At 58.1% G+C, this 18257-nt stretch overlaps 1 protein-coding gene across 4 annotated transcripts in view; it reads left to right on the top strand.

Moving 5' to 3' along the window:
* LOC105480493 (calcium voltage-gated channel auxiliary subunit alpha2delta 2) overlaps positions 1-18257 on the top strand; it is a 140697-nt gene that overhangs the window by 115878 nt on the left and 6562 nt on the right. For 2 of the 4 annotated variants that reach the window (XM_011739462.3, XM_071091755.1), the window contains exons 6-24: positions 2894-3035; positions 6084-6215; positions 6405-6462; positions 7192-7242; positions 7386-7485; positions 7620-7778; positions 8025-8132; positions 8231-8309; positions 8888-8937; positions 9124-9213; positions 9417-9488; positions 9679-9753; positions 11026-11100; positions 11180-11251; positions 11334-11405; positions 11509-11570; positions 12428-12504; positions 14229-14249; positions 16901-16961. In XM_011739462.3, coding sequence (XP_011737764.2) covers positions 2894-3035; positions 6084-6215; positions 6405-6462; positions 7192-7242; positions 7386-7485; positions 7620-7778; positions 8025-8132; positions 8231-8309; positions 8888-8937; positions 9124-9213; positions 9417-9488; positions 9679-9753; positions 11026-11100; positions 11180-11251; positions 11334-11405; positions 11509-11570; positions 12428-12504; positions 14229-14249; positions 16901-16961 — 1556 coding nt within the window. The remainder of the gene's footprint in view (positions 1-2893; positions 3036-6083; positions 6216-6404; positions 6463-7191; positions 7243-7385; positions 7486-7619; positions 7779-8024; positions 8133-8230; positions 8310-8887; positions 8938-9123; positions 9214-9416; positions 9489-9678; positions 9754-11025; positions 11101-11179; positions 11252-11333; positions 11406-11508; positions 11571-12427; positions 12505-14228; positions 14250-16900; positions 16962-18257) is intronic. The other 2 variants (XM_011739465.3, XM_011739463.3) reach the window with 1 other exon arrangement.

Here is an 18257-nt window from a genome sequence, read left to right as displayed (position 1 = left end):
AGGGAGCAGCTGGGAAGGCTTCCTGGAGGTGAGCAGGTGTGAGCAGGATGCATTGATGTCCAGGTGCATTTCCAGGTTAGGCCAGCTCCCTTCCCTGTGCTAAGCACCCCACAGCCTGGCCCATCGTCAGACCCTGACCCTGAGCTCACCTGGGGTCACCCACCTCAGAAGTAGTGGCACTGGGACTGACCAGAGAGCCCAAAGCCACACCACCCTTCTGCCTCCATATCACTCACTGGCTCAAGTCCGCCTGGGCTGCCCTGTGAGGTAGTGAGGTCCCCGTCACCAGAAGACTCGTGTGAAAGCTGTATGACTATTTGCAGGGGAGGTGGCTGTAGAGAAGACGAGTCTGAGGGTGTAGGGCACTTGAAGTAGACAGTGTTTGCTGAGCTTGTCAAGGCCCAAGACCCTCTGCCTGACTTTAAGGCAAAAATAGTTGAACCTGACGGTCCCCTCTGTAAACAGAGGTGTCACAGCAGCACAGTGTCTGGACTGCTTGCTGATTCGGAGGACCCAAGATCCAGTCTTCCTCTCCAAGCCTGCGGGCTTGGTGGGTTTCCGGGGCAAGTGAGAGGTACCCAATGACACCAGGAGGTGAGAAGGCTGGAAAGGATCCCTGTGCAGGATCCGCAGTGCCAGGCTGGCCTGGGAGAGCCGGAGGAGGGCACAGGGCCCGAGACAGAGCGGGGTGGGCTCAAGCAGGTGTGCTTCCCCTTGGCTGAGCTCTGTGGCTCCCAGAGAAGTTGCTAAAATTAAAGCTGGAATCTGAAATTCAAATGAAGAACGAACCTTTAATTAGACCCTGAATCTAATTCCTTACCCCCCTTGGCAGCGGGCTGTAATTTTAGCAATCAGGGCATTAAATATAAACCAGGAGACTATAGTTGCCCACCATACAAAGCCCCTGGGCTGGGGGCTGGCACTGAGGGACTTCTTGGCCAGCCTGGTGCCCAGCCCCTACTAGGATGCTCTGAACCTACCTCCAGCAGCCTCAACTGTATCCAGGGCCCCAGCCCCTCACTCTAAATCATTGACTCCTTGCCCCTAGCCCCTTGGACTTCTGTTGGGGGACTAGAGATTGCCCGACAAGGGAGCTTCACTCTGGGGCCCGGCTAGACTAGGGTCAGCTAGGCCAAACGCCTGGTATAAATGACAGCACGCACACATTTTCCAACTCCCCTGCTTGTTGTGTTGCTTTGTTTTTTTTAATCTTTGCCAGAGGTACAGTTAGAGATCTTTCTAGACCATATACTTTTAAATTACCAGCCAGAAGGTGGGGGTGGGGGAAAGAAAAGGAAGGAAAAAGTTTGCCAGCTGATAGCTTATCAGAACAGAATCCAAATGTCACATTAGTTGGGAAAGTTGGGAGATTACATTTTCTAGTGCCCTTCATCTGCCGCTGACATTTCGGGGGCTTTCTTCTCCCGCGCCTCCCCCTCCTGAGCGGAACGTGAGTGGCGCACGCCTCACAGGCGGCCGCTCCCACTCTGGCCTCCATGTTCCAAAGCTGCCTGCCCTGGCTTTACCCAGCACCTGAGGGCTTCTAGGGTGTGCCAGGGGTGGGCAGACGGGTGGCACACTGCAGAAGGGCAGTGGGAGGGCAGCAGACAGCTTGGATTCTGCTGTACAAAATCCACCCTCAAAGAGATGAAGAGTGTCTGCCACAGGCCCTTCAGAGCTGTGCCCCTGGGGTGTGGAGAGCTCATCTGGCTGGGTGAAGAGGCATGGTCACCCTTTCCCCAGACTGGACACAGCTTGGTCAAATGCCTAGAGGAAGAAACACAGGGGAGGAGCATGCCCAGGTCATAGTGGGCAGCGGGGGTCAGCCCACGTGGACCCATGGGGGAGAATGAATGAGCTAAGCCTGGGCTGAGGGTGGTCACAGAGGCCTTGAGGGGCAGTGAGGGAGCGTATGGGGTGTTCAGCTGCTTATGATTCCCTCCTACCAGCCTAGGAAGCCCCCTAGCTTTGCTCTCCACCCTTAGCCTCCTTTCCCTTGACTCCCCAGTCTGGCTTTTCCTCTTTGCCTTCACTCTCTACCATCATCTTTCTTCCCTCCCCTCCCCCTTGCACACCTGCACCCAAGCCTGCCCCACTCCCATCGGCTGCGGCATCAACACTAGTCACAGACCCACTCCTGCCAGCCTGTGATGGTGGGCGGGGATGTACAGCGCATGCCCAGCCTGCCCGGCCGTGAGATGCCATAATTGGCACCTGTCAGGCCGCTGTGGCTCATTTTAGAAAATCAACAGGGGCCCTTTCAGTCCTGCTGCTACCAGGCACCACAGACCCTCCCTCTGGAGGTCAGCAGGTCTGAATGGTAGCCCCCAGCCCAGCTCTCCCAGGTTAGCCTCCCCAGCTCAGACCCTACAGCCGTCAGGCTGCAGGGGATAGTGCCCTGCCTTAGATAGGGCTAGGGCCCTCTCCCTGCTCCAAGAGGAACTCCATGAAGGGGCTGGGCAGGGCCCAGTGATGGCTGTGGGGGCCCAGAGCTCCTGGAGGGACTGCTGAGGCCTGCCTGTCATTGTACAAGGCATATCCTTGTAAGCAGATTCTGGAGCCCGCTCCTTCTGACTGGCTCCATGATTTGCCTCCTTCCCTAATTGGTTTTCAAGAATGTGGAGAAGAGGTTGGTTTCGTTTTGGTTTTAGAATTTGGGTTTAGCAAATGTGGGGATGGTGGGTGGGGTGGGCAGGAGGAAGTGGGAGTCACAGGCCCCTTGGGTGAGGGGTCCAACCCCGTGTCCATCTGTCCCTGTGTCTCTCCATCTGTGTCTCCTACTGCAATAGTCCCTCTTTTTGAGATGCCCCTATCTCCTGGACTCTGGCCCTCCCTGCCCCTACTTGCAGGCCTTTACAACCCCTGACACTGCTGGGGGGTGCCCTTTCTGCAGGACGACCCTGAGAGTGAGGATGTGGAAAGGGGGTCTAAGGCCAGCACCCTAAGGCTGGACTTCATCGAGGACCCAAACTTCAAGAACAAGGTCAACTATTCATACACGGCTGTACAGATCCCCACGGACATCTACAAAGGCTGTGAGTGTGCAGAGCGATCGGGACAGCCCATCCTACCTGCCATGGGGGCAGGCCCACTGCCAGGGCATTCTTGAGTCCCTGGGGACAGAAGGCCAGTGCCATCTACCAGTGCCAGGTGCAGCCTCCTGCACCTGAGATTACTCCTGTGCACCTCTCAGATTCACCCACCTGTGGGCATCAAGCACTCACAGGCAGAGCCTCACCCTAACACTCAGCAAGTTGCAAAACACTGAGCCTCTATGCCTGTGCATGCATGGTCTCCTGCCCACGTGTCCACAGGCACCCACACGAATGCACATACACACACACCATTCCCCACATGTGGGACTGAGTGCCCACCTGCCCCTGAAGCAACTCCTCACCACCCTTCCCCATTCCCTGCCCCCAAGTAGAAGTGGTTGAGAAGCTGCAACACATCAGGTGGACACGGAGGGCAGGGGGACAGGAAAACACTCCTCACAGATACCAACCCTATGACACTGCCCTACTTCTCCTGGGCATAGAACCAAGGAGGTAGGAAGTTTTCCTGCCAAGAGCAGCCAGGAGCTGGGGATGTGGGGAAGGGGGATGTGGAAGAGGGTGGTTGACAGTCCAAGCTCCAGGGACAAGGCAGTTTTACACAATGGGGAAACGAGGTCACTATAGCTAGAAAGATTTGAGTCAGACATGAGGAGGAACTTCCTGAAGCTCCTGGGAGGTAAAGGGGGAGGAAGCCAAGAGTCAAACACTGGATGGGGAGCTCCAGCAGCAGGATTGAAAGCACTGAGGCCTGTTGTTTCTGACATAGTTTTATGAACATCTACAGAGTAGCCTTGGAATCCAAGGAGCCCACTGGGCTGGGACTCAAAAGCCTCAGAGCCACTGCCTCAGCTCTAGAATGCAGGGAATTCCCAGAGTCCTCAGGGAGGCCCTCTCCACCTCAGGGTCAGCTACGCCTTCCGGGCAGCCTCAGGCCAGGGTGGGGAAGGATGCTCCCCCCTGCTCCCTGCAGGCTGCCCACAGGCCACCTGCCTGAGCCAGTCGAGGGGCACTATCACAGGCAGGCATGCTAATTAAAACAGGAGCCACACCGCCCTCTCCAGTCACCCCTCGCTACCCACACAAATTGCATTTTATATGTTTTTTATTTACTGTGTCACTTTTAATTAAATCTGTAATCACCTGCCTGAGGGGGCATGGTCCCCTTTCCCAGCTCAGCGTGATCTGAGAGTATGTGCACCTGGGTGCGGGTCTGTGCGCATGGGGCTGAATAGCAGGCCCTTTGCAGGTGGGGGCAGGGGTGTTTGCATGAATGTGCCTTGCCATGTATGGGTATGCGCGTGTGGGGTCACGGGTACCTGCATGGACAGCCCACGCAGAGCAGGGGTCTCCTCTTGGCCCTTGACCTGAACCAGGGACACCCCTCTGCTCTAAGCTTGTCATTGTGCAGATGGGAAAACTGAGGCACAGTGAGGGGTGGGACCTGCCGGGCAGACTGTCTCAGGGCAAACAGTACTTTGTGAAACTCTGGAGGGCCTGGCTTTATTTTTTCCTTAGAGAGAAAAATAGAAATTGTTCAACTCACTAAGTTTCTAAATTAGAAACAGGACCATAACATACTGTTCAATAAGCACAGCAAATGCTCGAAATGTGTTTTGTTTTCACATTATGGTCAGTTACGGGAAGCCACAGGAACAGACAGCGAAGGGAGTGGGAGCAGGGGCAAGGATCAGGCAGCAGACACAGCAGCGGCCCCACGCTCCAGAGGGGCTGCCAGAAGGAGAGTGCCCAGGAGTGTGTCAGTGCCCGGGGCTGGGGCAGAGGCTTGAGAATTGTAAATCATGCTTTCTACCTTTGTCTGCCTGCTAAAGGTGGTCTCTGGTTCTCACTTGAGGTAGATTTTTGATGGGGATCCCTGTACGGGGTCAGTGGCTGGGCTCTACATGGGAAGAAAGAGGGTGGATGTCCCTGGAGGAGGAAGGAGGCACAGAGGCCTGGCAGAAGCAGCTGTGTCCTGCTCCTGCCATTTTGTCCAAGTGTCCAGGGACAGGGTCACTGCACACATGAGAATATGTGTCACACACACACATCGGGCCGCCCCGAGTTGGGGGTTGAGGGTACTGCTCAAACCATCCTGGGTCTCTGCCCAGGTTGAAGGGTCTGCAGGATGGAGTCCATTGGAGCCTTGTTCTGTGTGTGTGTGTAGGGATAGATCTGGACAGGGGATCACACATGCGCAACTACAAGGGTTGGGGGGAAGGGAGAATGGGGTAACTGATGGTAGTGGGTAGTGAGCAGGACCCACGAGTGTCCCCTGTAGGTGCAGAGTGGTGTGTAGGCATGAGCGTGTGTGCCCTCGTGCCCATGGTGGCAGCTGGGTTGCTAGGCAGGTGGGTTCCATCTGGCTGGAAACACACAGGTTAGACACAGGTGTACTTGTTGGCGGGGTGCAGGCTGTGTGCGTGTGTGCATGCGTGTACAAGTACACGTGCCTGTGTTGGAGCAGGATCTGGCACCGCCCCTGCCCCTCTAAGAGCCCCCGCCCCCACCCCTGCTTGCTTCTGGCCCCAGTTGATTAATCATGGAGCTGAGTGGCTTCCAGCTTATCAGGTACCTTAATAGCTGAATAATTCCAGCCCCATCAGCGGGCCCTTAATTGCTTTCTTGTTGCTGCAGCCTGGAGTGCATGCTGAATGGGTGAGCTCCTGGGGGACCAGCGCTAGCTCCAGGCAGCGTGCTGGACCGAGGGCTCCCAGCTCCCAGCACCCTGCCACCTGGGCAGCCCCTCTCCAGAAGCTACCAGCCACAGCTGCCCTGCCTACTCATGCGGGGCCTGGAGGAAGAGTAGGCTGAACTGTTCCTTTCACAGCTTGGGAGGGGTGAGGATCAGGAAGTCTTCCTGGAGGAGCTGGGGCAGCCACAGCTGGGCCCTGGGAAATAGGGAAGGTCTGGATAGGCTGAGAACAGGTGGAGCATTCTGAGTGGGGGCACGGGCATAAGTGTTGTGGTGGTGGGTTTGGCAAGACACAGCCCAGGTGCTCCCCACCCCAGCTCCCCGCTTCCCCCCAGCCACCGTCATCCTCAATGAGCTCAACTGGACAGAGGCCCTGGAGAATGTGTTCATGGAAAACCGCAGGCAAGACCCCACGCTGCTGTGGCAGGTCTTCGGAAGTGCCACAGGAGTCACTCGCTACTACCCGGGTAGGTACCAGCCCCTGTCCCCTGTCCGCCCAGCACCCCTCCTTTCTCCATCTGCCAGCTCACCCATCCTGGAGGCATGGGATGGAGTGGCTGCCCTGTAGTCTGTGGTGGCCCAGTCACCTCTGCAAGGCCTGCCTACCCAGGTCAGCCCTTTCCTGCTGGTCCCACTCACTTTCTCTCCTCCCTCAGCCACCCCGTGGCGAGCCCCCAAGAAGATCGACCTGTATGATGTCCGAAGGAGACCCTGGTGAGCAAGCAAGAAGGAGCTGGGGAGGGACACCCCCTCAGCTCCCCACCTTTCCTGCCTGCTCCCCCACCTCCCCATTTCCAAGCCTCCTAGCAGGGCGCAGCCAGCTGTATCCAATTTTCATTTCACACATCGTTGCCACTGGAAAATGGATCCCATCACCCAGGCAGGCCTCCCAGCTGTCATGCCCCCATCCACTGCCCAGCACCCCCACCCACTCAGGGCTGAGAGATTGGAAGAGAGATTGGACCAGAGGGGGTCCCCAAAGGCAGATGTAGCCTCTATAGGGTTGGCCAGCCCCTGCCCTACCCGTCTGAGCCGCAGATACCCCTCCCCTCTGCTCTGCCCCTCCGGCAGCTCCCTATGAGTATCCTTCCCTGGCACCTGTGCCATCCCACACACAGCTAGACTCTGCCCTCGGGGCCCCAACCTGAGGCAGAGAACACAACAAGCCACTGAAGCCAGGAAATGTGGCTCCTGCCCCCTCTGGGGATCACCTGCTCATATATACCCCTGGTACTTTTTCCTTGCCGAGGAGCCAGACCATTCATGTCATGGGCAAGGACTGTGTCTGTTTCATTAAATGTGGTGTCATCAGTGCCTAGAACCCTGCCTGGCCCACACAGTGCATGCTCAGGAGAAATGTATTGAATCAATATGTGTGTGACGGAAGGAAGGACTCACATGGTCCCAGTGGGTCTTACCCTAACAGAGGCATCTCCTGGGCAGGTATATCCAGGGGGCCTCATCGCCCAAGGACATGGTCATCATCGTTGATGTGTGAGTGAGCAGTGCTGGCAAGTGGGGCTGGGGCAGGGGCGGGCAACGGGCTAGACTCTGCTGCCCTGAACATCATGGGGGATGGGCAGGAGAACACTTGAGGTTCCCCTGGCTCCTCCACGGCCCCTGCCTGACCTCTCCAGGAGTGGCAGTGTGAGTGGCCTGACCCTGAAGCTGATGAAGACATCTGTCTGCGAGATGCTGGACACGCTGTCTGATGACGACTATGTGAATGTGGCCTCGGTGAGTGCCAAGGTGGCAGACAGGGCAAAATGGGTCACCCCACCTGCCCTGCTCCTGTGACCACCACCAGCCCCATGCAATAGCTGCCTGCCCTGGCCAGCCTGAGGCCAGTCACCACCCTGCTGTTCCTGCAGTTCAACGAGAAGGCGCAGCCTGTGTCATGCTTCACACACCTGGTGCAGGCCAATGTGCGCAACAAGAAGGTGTTCAAGGAAGCTGTGCAGGGCATGGTGGCCAAGGGCACCACAGGCTACAAGGCCGGCTTTGAGTATGCCTTTGACCAGCTGCAGAACGTGAGCCCTGTGGGTGGGCAAGTGGGCGGCTGGGGGAGGAGAGGGTCCAGGCTTGGTGACACCCAGGAAATCAAGATGGATGGCCTCATTAGCACCAAACAGGCAGCTTGGACAGATAGCACCATATGCTATGGGGGAGGAGGGCCAGAGATCCAGGCTCACTGCAGGAGGGAGGCCCTGCCCCTGGACCAGGGAGGGCTGAGAGCTGGGGCTGAGAGCTGCCTGCCTTCGCCTCACTCCCCTCAGTCCAACATCACTCGGGCCAACTGCAACAAGATGATCATGATGTTCACGGATGGTGGCGAGGATCGCGTGCAGGATGTCTTTGAGAAGTACAATTGGCCAAACCGGACGGTGAGGCTCAGCTGAGGCAGGGGCTACCCTGACCTTGGCCCAGTACAGGGGAGGGCTGTCCCCTGGTGGCCTCAGCAGTAACCTCAAACCCCCCACAGGTGCGCGTGTTTACTTTCTCCGTGGGGCAGCATAACTACGACGTCACACCGCTGCAGTGGATGGCCTGCGCTAACAAAGGTACCTCCCCTGTGCATCACTGTCAGGGGCCTGCCTGCCATTTCTTTTTGTCGATTGCGTATGTTGTTCAACTGTCCATCCATATGTCCAGCTGTGTGTTCACCTGCTGCGAGACAGGGCCTCCTCCCATCCACGAGGCTGTCCCTCACTCTATCTGGAGGCTAACGTGTCCACCTGACTGAGCCTCTTTTTGTCCATCTGTCCATTGTCCAACCGTCCCCCAGCTTGTCTACTCCTGCATCTGTTTGCTGGTCCGTCCATCTCTCTGTGCACTTGGGCCTGGCTGCTGGGTGGACTTTGAATAGCATTGCACCCTAGAATGAGGGACCTCAGACCTCAGGCTCCTCCCTCTTCATCTCTGCCCCCTGCTGTGCTTCCTGATACTGCTGCACTCACTCCCTCTCCATAGCACCGCCCTTGGCAGGGCAGAGGCCAGGAGCACTAGAGGGAGAGGACTCCAAAGAGAGAGGAGCCCAAGAGGCGAGGCAGGGCTGCAGACACACCCCAGGGGCAGGGCCCTCTGCACATGGGTCCTGCAATGCCAGCCAGGCCCACCTCTGCCTCTTCTTCCTTCACAGGCTACTATTTTGAGATCCCTTCCATCGGAGCCATCCGCATCAACACACAGGTAAGACTGGGGGAGGCCCCTCCTCCCAGTCCTTGGCTTCCCTGCAGGGACGCTGTGTGCCATGGGCTGCTGTGGACCAAGGGCGCCCCCTCACGGTGGCTGGGGCACAGTCCCAATGCCTGGGGAGACAGAACAGGCAGTGCTTGGGAAAGGCATTCATGACCCCCACCACTGCCCCCTCCCCAGGAGTATCTAGATGTGTTGGGCAGGCCCATGGTGCTGGCAGGCAAGGAGGCCAAGCAGGTGCAGTGGACCAACGTGTATGAGGATGCACTGGTAAGGCCTCTGGGCAAGGAAGGGATGGGGCTGGCACCCTTCCCCCAGGGATGTGCCCACAGGTCAAGACCCTGGAGGGCCCCCTTAGGGGGTGAACCAAGCACAGGAGAAAGAGGTGGCCTGCACTTGAGCCCCTGCTCTGAACACTCAGGGTGGGGTCAGTGCTGGCCACAGGTGACTTCATCATCTTCCTCTCCCTTTAGGGACTAGGGTTGGTGGTAACAGGGACCCTCCCTGTTTTCAATCTGACACAGGATGGCCCTGGGGAAAAGAAGGTGAGGAAAGGGGAGGGTTGGGGCTATGGGTGTGCCTGGAGAGGGATGGGCACGCCCACAGCAGGTCTGGGGGTAGAGGAGGGGCAGGGCAGGCCTTCACACTGCCTGTGAGAGCAGCTTGAGGCCTTGTGGAGGGTGGTTCCCCATGGAATTGAGCGCATTGCAGAGCCCCCCATGCTTCTGCTCCCAGAACCAGCTGATCTTGGGCGTGATGGGCATTGATGTGGCTCTGAATGACATCAAGAGGCTGACCCCCAACTACACGGTGAGCATCCTCCCACCCATCCGCCTACCCTGCCTCCCATGTGGACGCAGGCAGGCTCAGCAGAGAAGACTGATGGGTATTACAGCGCCTCCATGGAGACCTCTGAGTTCAGGGGGTCAGGGAAGGCTTCCCCAGGAGGTGACCTTGGGTCTAGAGCAAGGTGACCTTGGGTTGGCAAACTTCCTGTAAAGGGCCAGACTGAATATTTTAGGCTTTGCAGACTTAAATACCCATCTCTTATTTGGTTGCACTGTTGTATTGTAAAAGCAGCCACAGACAAAACATAAACAAATGGGCATGGCTATGTTCCAATATAATTTTATTTGTGGATACTGATATTTGAATTTCAGATAATTTTCACATGTCACAAAATAGAATTTTTCCTTTGATGTTTTTTCTAACCATTTAAAAACAAAACCATTCTTAGCTCATGGCCATATAGTAATGGGCAGCAGGCCAGACTTGGCGCATGCACATAGGTAGGAGTGTCCCGGGCAGAAAGGAAAGGAGGGGATGGCATACATTGGAGGCAGAGGGAATTCTCTGGCCAAGGGCCCAAAGGTGAAAAACAATCATAAACCAGGGTAGGGGCAAGATGGCAATGTGGCTGGCCCAGCGCCTGCGGTCAGGGAGTCTGCGTCTTCGCCTGTGGAATGGGGAGAGGTGTGGTATGTACAACAGCATCATTAAGCCTGAGCCCCCTAAAGCCCCTGCTTGGTCCTGAGCGGGCAGGGGCTGTGGCAGTTGGCCTCCAGGTACAGTAAGAAACTGACTAGGGGAGGTAAGGGCTAGGTCCTGGTCTCACTCCTACTTCCCTTCCACCCGGAAGGGAAGCCCCAGGTAGGATTCCCAAGGGTGCACTCATCGTGCTGCTCTCTCTTGACATGGGAACAAGGACGAGGCACAAATCAGGGGCAGTAGTGGCTAGAGGACGGCCACAGGGGTACAGAAGCAGCAGCCCTGTGGGACCAGTGGAGGCAGAGAGGTCAGGCTGACTGACAGCTCATAAGAATCAGGGGAAGAGGATGGGGACTGCAGAGCAGCAGCCCACATGCCAGTTAGCCTTGGCAAGGGCTAGTGCACAAGGGGCAACCCGCCTGCAGGCCTGGCTGAAGAGACAGACTTAGGGCCACATGGCATGGGGGGCCCTTAGCCCAAGGCAGGCAAACAGCATCTCTCAGTGCGGTGGAAGACCAAATAGGGAAGAACTCTGGAGCCCAGGGAACCCCAGCCCATCCCTCCAGACCCTGAGCCCCCAATCTGTGCCTCCAGCTTGGAGCCAACGGCTATGTGTTTGCCATTGACCTGAACGGCTACGTGTTGCTGCACCCCAATCTCAAGCCCCAGGTGAGCCAGATGGGTGACCTGGAGGGTGGGCAAACCTTCTACAATGGGGACTTCTGACTCCCCGCCCTGCCTCCAACAGACCACCAACTTCCGGGAGCCTGTGACTCTGGACTTCCTAGATGCGGAGCTGGAGGATGAGAACAAGGAAGAGGTAAGGAGAGGAGGAGAAAAGGGGTGGGGGACAGAGCACAGGAGTGTAGGGGCCCTGCCCCTCACATCTCTGGCCCTTCCAGATCCGTCGGAGCATGATTGATGGCAACAAGGGCCACAAGCAGATCAGAACGTTGGTCAAGTCCCTGGATGAGGTAAGGAGGCAGGGCTGGGGACCAGGGAGTCAGGGTGGGCACCCTCCTACCCCACTGCCCCCTGCCTGCTAGCCCGAGTACCTGACCCAGCCTCCTCTCCCAGAGGTACATAGATGAGGTGACACGGAACTACACCTGGGTGCCCATAAGGAGCACTAACTACAGGTAAGTGAGGCCAGGGCTGGGCAGGCAGAGAGGGTGGGGCGGCCCCAGAATCTGAGCCCAGCTGCCCCCTCCCTCTCCCACTGTGACCACCATCCCAACGGGGGACCAGTGGCCAGGGCTGCTCACTACTCACCCTGGGACGCTTAGTCTGCCAAGAGACTCCCTGGCCTTTAAGGAATAAGCAGCAGGTCTGAGAGCACAGGACGGTCATCCAAAGTCTCCTCATCACTACGGCCATCTGCACCCAGGATACTGCCTTTGGCACGTTCACTGCCTGCTCTCAGCTTGCCTCAGAGCCTCAGGGTGGAGCGGGTCCCTTGTGTGTCAGGCTGGGTCGGTGCAGGCTGACCTCTGCGTGCCCCACACAGCTAGTCCATCCCAAAATGCCGGGCATCCTTACAGCCCATGCCAGCCCACAACTGCCACCCCTCACCCCCCGCCATATCTGCACCAGCCCTGCTTTCCACTGGCTTTGTGTATCTGGGGGCTGGTGACCCCACTCCCACAGCAGCACTGGCACTGCAGCCAGCTCACGGCAGCATCTGCCCCTTGTGGGTCAGAGGGAGGCTGGCTGGGCAGGGGGCTGTTGTGAGAGGCTGCTGGGAGGGGAGATGGTGTGCGGATTTGCTTTGGGGCTGGTTGCCTGGTGGCCTCCAGGAGAGTTTGAGAAGTGGAGAGCCTCCAGGGTGCCAGCCCCTAGACCATGAACCTCCCGCAGCTAAGCAGGGAGAGGAGCCCCTGGTGGTGGGAGGAGGGGATGCCACAGCTGGGACCTCTGCCCAACTCCAAGGCCATGGAGAGGGGGTGCCAGTGTGGCCCGCCTCCCCCAGCCATGACCCGCGCTTCTCCCCCCTCAGCCTGGGGCTGGTGCTCCCACCCTACAGCACCTTCTACCTCCAAGCCAATCTCAGTGACCAGATCCTGCAGGTCAAGTGTAAGTGGCCCGGCCCCTGCCTGCACCCTGCACCCTGCCTCTGCCCCACACCCCGGCCGGCCCCAGGCAGCACAGCCAGCGCCAGTTGCCGGCGAGGCAGTCCCTCCTGCCCAGTCTGCCCACCCTCAGGTGCCCGCAGGCTGGGGCACCTTGAAAGTCTGTGGAAATCTGCATGCTTGCCTTTTCTTAGATTCGGTTCCAGGCCATTCTTTCATGGTTTCTGTTGAGGTTGCTGTTTTTGGTTTCTCCTACTCCGTGTCTTCCCTTCTTAGCCTGCCTGCCCCACACACTCCTGGGGGCTGCATTCTTGGAAGACACCCCCTCCCCTTACCTTCCCCCTTTCCCCTCCCCTTTCCCCTCCCCTCCCCTTCCCCCTTCCCCCTTCCCTCCCTTCCCCCCCCTTTCCTCCTCTTTCTCCTCCCCCTCCTCCTCCCCTCCCTCTCCCCCCTCCCCTTTCCCCTCCCCTTCCCTTCCCCTTTTTCCCCTCCCCTCCCCTTACTCCATCCTTACCATCCCCCCTCCCCCCACCTTCCCCCCCCTTACCTTCCCCCTCCCCTTACCTTCCCCCTCCTCTTTCCTCCCCCCACCTTCCCCCTCCCCTTACCTTTCCCCTCCCCTTACCTTCCGCCTCCTCTTTCCTCCCCCCGCCTCCTCTTTCCTCCCCCCACCTCCTCTCCCTTCCCTTCACCTCCTCCCCCTCCCCTCAATTCCTTCCTTCTTCCCCTTACCTCCCCCCTCCCCTCCTCCCCCTCCTTTCCTCCCCTTCTCCTCCCCCTCTTTCCCCTCCTCTCCCTCCCATCCTTCCCATCCTCCCCCCTCCCCCCTTTTCCCCTTCTCTCCCCTCTTTCTCCCTCCCCTCCCCTCTTCCTCTTCCTGTTCAGCTCTCTCCCTCTATGGTGCCCCCTTCCCATGGTCCCTCTCTCTCTCTCTCTGCCCCCTCCTCTCCATTCTTTCCTCATCTATCCTCACCCAGTTCCCACTTACCCTCTCATCCTCCTCCTCTCACCTCCTACCTCTCTCCCCTCTGCATCCAACCTCCCTCCCTTATGTGCTGTCCTCTCTTCTTCCCTGTCTCCCTCCTTCTCTTCTCCCTGCATCTCCTCTATCTCCCTTTTTCTCCTGCTTACCTCCTCTCTCTCTCTCCCCCACTCTCCCTCCCTCCCGCTCTCCCCACCCCAGCACCTTCTCTCCCTCAGTTCCACTCCCCACACTCCCTCTGGTCTGCCTCCTGGCTCCCTCCTCACCTTCTTTCCTCCCTCCTTCATTCCCCATCCCCCTTCCTCTCTCCCCCTCCCCGCTTTCTCCCTGGCCCCCCTCCTTCCTCCCCTGCCTCTCCCAGTCCTCTGCCTGTGGCTCACCCCTGCATGCCCTGCTCATCCTGGGCCTCTCCTGAGAGAGTCTCTAGAGCCTGTGGCCCTGCCTGCCCACCATGCCCGAGGCCACTGGGAGGGAGGCTGGGGCTCCGGCCCCACCGCGCGCCCCCCACCTGCCTGGCCGACTGGGGGCTCATCTCCTTTGAGTTTTCTCGCTCTCTCTTTCTCTCTCATGTCGTTTTTTGCAAGAAGTTTCCTTTCGGTATGATGATGAGACACAATATTTTCATTCAAACAGCCATTGAATAAAATATTGTTTGTGCCCCTCCCCTTTCCCTCCCCCTTTTCGTTTGTTTTTGTGTTTGTGTTGTTTTTGTTTTCCTCGCTTTCTCTCTTGGTGGACTGTCCCAGTGCCAATCAGCAAACTGAAGGGCAAGTATATTCAGAACCAGTGCACCCTCCTCTCCCCACCCCTCCCACCCTCACGCCCCTGCTTGCCCCCCTCCCTGCCCAGGACCAGCCAAACCCCTGCTCTCCAGGGCCCCCTCCCAGCATCCCCCTGGCTCCTCTAGTTCTTGCCTTTCCTCTGATTCCTTAGCCCCTATGAGAGCCAGTGGCCTGTGCCTCTGGCCCTTCCTGCAGGGTGTTCTCCAGCGTGTTCTCAGGGCCCACCCTTTCCTTGGACCCCTCACTCTCTCTGGGAAGGCCCCTGCCTCCCCTACCTTCTCTGTCCCTCCAAGACAACTCAACAGTAGGGACAGCCTGGATGCTTCTCCACCACCTCCCACTCAGCAGGGCAGGAGGCCTGAGATGCAGGGGTAGATCAGCCCCTAGTGGGGCTCATGTGAAGCTGTGGGAAAGGGCCAGCCCACAAGGCCTACTCTGAGGAAGCTCTCCCTCCTCTGGCAGTAGCTCCAGAAGCTGGCAGTCCTCCAAGAAGGGAGGCAGAAGGCTCGGAAGCCTCACGCCCCGATGCTGGGGCCAAAGGGCAGCATAGGGCAGGCACCTAGGCCACTGAAGAGCAGGGCTGACCTGTGCCTCCTGGGCACTGACATAGGTGCTGACGTCCCCATGTCCCACCAGCCCGCTGCTCCCAGAGGCTTTGCTAAGCCCTGGAGTGGCTCGGCAGTATGGAAAAGCTGTTTCCCTGGGGAAATAAAGCCAGCTTTGGGGACCAGGGGCCTGGACAGGGATGGAATGGGATCTGTCTAGACTCTAAGAGCCAGCAAAGGTGTTTGGAGGAAATCAGGCTGGGTATGAAAGGAAAGGTTCTGGCACGCTGGGGTGCCTAAGCCAAGGAGACTTCTAGAAGGGTGGGTAGTGAACAGTAGTGAACCCCTAGACCCTGGCAGAGAGTAAGGGGAGTGAGAGAGGACAGCATTACAAAGGTCTCAGAGAACCACCTCTCCCAGGGAACCCGTGGGCAGATGGGGCATGGAGATGGGGCAAGGGGATGTCCCCATGACCTGGAAGCAGGGGCACCCAAGAAGCCCAGGGGCAAAGGGGATAAAGGGGCCAGAGCCACCTCCGATGGCCTGGGCGGGGGTGGGGGACGTGCCCTACTCCCACTGACTTGAGTTGTCTTTTTCTCCCCACCCTACCACATCCCACCCAGTGACCCCAGAAATGCAGGGCCCTGGTAACAATGACAACATAGCATAGTCTCCTTCCCTGCTCCTTCGCCCTCCTTTTTCTTTTTCCTCCTCCTCCTCTTCCCCCAACCCCTTCCCCATCGGCTTGTGTCCAGACCCTGCCTCACAGTCCTATCAGAAGGAACAGTCCAACCAGTGACTGCCCAGCCCCTCCAAGCACCCCAAGTGCCCCCTCCCCAGAATCTTGCAGTGCATTGTGGGAGTATTTGGGAGCAGGGACAATCCCTCTTCTATACAAATAAAGCCCTGGGAGCAAAAGAGCTCAGAAGTGGAGATAGGCTAAGAAGGTGGACCACCCACAGTGAGGCCAAGAGCAGAGGGACCCCTCCCAGGTGCAGACCAGCAAGGTGGCCAGTCCAGCTGGGCAGGGAAAGGCCATAGAGGAGCCCCAGCGGCCACATCCTTAGGTTCACTCTCAAACCCATACAGAGATAGTCACACTCGGGCACACACACACACACTCAGTGCATGCATGCTCACTCACACACACATGCACAGCTCATAAGCCCAGGGCACAGGCCCAATTGGGGATGCCTCAACAGCAGCCCTATGCCCTCTCTGGAGCCCTAGCATCCCCCATGGCTGCCTGGAGCCCAGACAAGTTTTAGTAAGGATGGAGACCCAGCCCATCTCCACGCCCTCAGCCAAGGGAAGCAGGTACACAGGTTCCAGCAGCACTCCTTCCAGCGCCCCAGACTTTCTTCCCACACTGTGGGAACAGTCCCTGGCACTTTGAGGGTCTCCCTTCACCTCCTGGCCCAGGGAGGACCACCAGCCCCCCCACAATGCACTGCAGCATACCCTCAGCTGTCCCCGCCCGTCTCTGGTTGGACTGTTTGTGCCCGTGAGAAACCCCCTCGGTTTGGCCATGTTGATGCCTGACACAGAACAAAAGCAAGACCTACCAAAACGCAAACAGCTGCAGCAAAGAAAGAGAGATAAAAATCCGCAGCCAAAAGCCAATTCCCTTCCTCAAAGTCTCTTTGGAGGCGAAGGAAGCTCAGCATGCGGTTTTTTCCATTATGGATGTGATAAGAGCGAGACTGGCGCCTCCCCCAGACCATGCATATATATAGCAGTGTGTGTATATATATGTGTGTGTGTGTGTCCGTGTATATGTGCTATACAGCCGTATGGAAGCATATACAGCCACGCCAAGGGACTCACTGCCAACAGAGGACCAGGCCCGGGCAACATATTGGCTATAACTGCCCTCCTCCTGCGATGCTGTAGTCTCCACAGGCCCTCTACCCTCCCTGCCCGTCCCTTCTCTTTGGCTCCTGGACATGGAAATGGCGGGTTTCCTCTTTGCTGGTGTCTCCCCCTCCCTCCAGCCCCCCTCTCCCCTGTCCTTCCAGCCCCGTCAGCTCTGAGCCCCCTGGCCTCCCACCTCCCCAGCCCCCGCCGGATAACCCCCCGTTTCTGTTGCAGATTTTGAGTTCCTGCTCCCCAGCAGCTTTGAGTCTGAAGGACATGTTTTCATTGCTCCCAGGTAGCTTGCGTGTGGCCTTGCTGAGGTGTCCTCCCCTACCCTGAGCGCCCCGGCCCCACCCCCTGCACTGCTGCCTGGAGCTCTGTGTGACTGTATTCTGTGCAGTGTCATCCCCCGGCCCCCATACATTGCCCGGTATGCACGGCTGTGTGCATACCCAGGCCATGTACCGCACCAGGCAGCAGTGGCCGGCGGCCTCACGGCCCTAGCTCCCACCAGGCCGGGGCAGGAAGTCTCCAGACTCATCTGCTGACTTTCTCTGCCCTCCCAGGCAACCAGGCAGGAGCCCTTCCCGCCCCGGGGTGGCTGTCTGTGGCATGCCCACCCCTTGCCAGGCAACTGCTGCTCTGGTTTGTGGTGTCCTGCCCATCCCCCCAACCCCACACCCCATCGTTGTCCTGTGTCAGTCGGTGTTCATGTGGGTCTGGGGGCTGAGTCAGCCAGAGCCCCTGTCGGCAGTGCCAGGTCTAGAAGTGGTACTTCACTTGGGGGATGGGGGGAGGAGGGCAGGGGCTTTAAGGAGCTGCTCCAGCAGATGAGGAGTCGGGGCCCAGAGCAGGCCCAGGCCTGGACCATCCAGGAGTGCATGTTCAATGTGTACATACACGTTCTCATGCACACACCCTCTGCCTTTGGCCCACATCTGGGGAGGCCGGGTCCCCTGGGTGCTGAAGCCCTTCCATGACTCAGGCTTGGGATGAGGGCAGGTGGGTGGATGCAGCTGATAGAGACCCCAGGGTCACTGGAAGGCAGCACACGGGGGCTCTGGACATGCCTCACCTTTGTGTGTGCACGTATGTGCATGCACCCAGTTTTTCTGTGATTCTTTGTAGATGTGTGTATTTGTGAGTCACCATGTACGTATGTAAGAGTCTGAGCATAAATGTGGGGGTGGCTCTGTGCGTCAGTGAATGTGGGAAGGTGTGAAAAAGCCTGTGTGGCCCACGTGACCCCCAAGAAAGCTCTCTTGAGGGCAGGGACCCTATTTGTTTTTGCCATTTCTGTGTCTGTGGCTCGGGAGAGCTCAATAAATATGTGGAGGGTGAGTGAATGAAGTACCCCACAAATGTGAATGTGCATACTGTGTGTACAGGAGAGTCTGCAAGTGACTTGGTGTATCTCAAGCACAGTCGTGTGGGTGTCACCCTGGGTGTGTCCAGTGTGGCCTCTAGGCATAGAGGTGCAGGCTGTACACTGCACAAAGGCCCTGGGGGCCAAGGAGTGAGTGGGGCCTGAGACCCAGTTCCACATGCCCTTACCAAGCCACGAGCCCTACCACAGCCTGGGAAAGTGGCA

Source organism: Macaca nemestrina, chromosome 2 (assembly GCF_043159975.1).
Source record: "Macaca nemestrina isolate mMacNem1 chromosome 2, mMacNem.hap1, whole genome shotgun sequence".
Lineage (NCBI taxonomy): Eukaryota > Metazoa > Chordata > Mammalia > Primates > Cercopithecidae > Macaca > Macaca nemestrina.
Note: the sequence above shows the minus strand (reverse complement) of the source record. Positions and strands in the feature narration are given on the sequence as shown.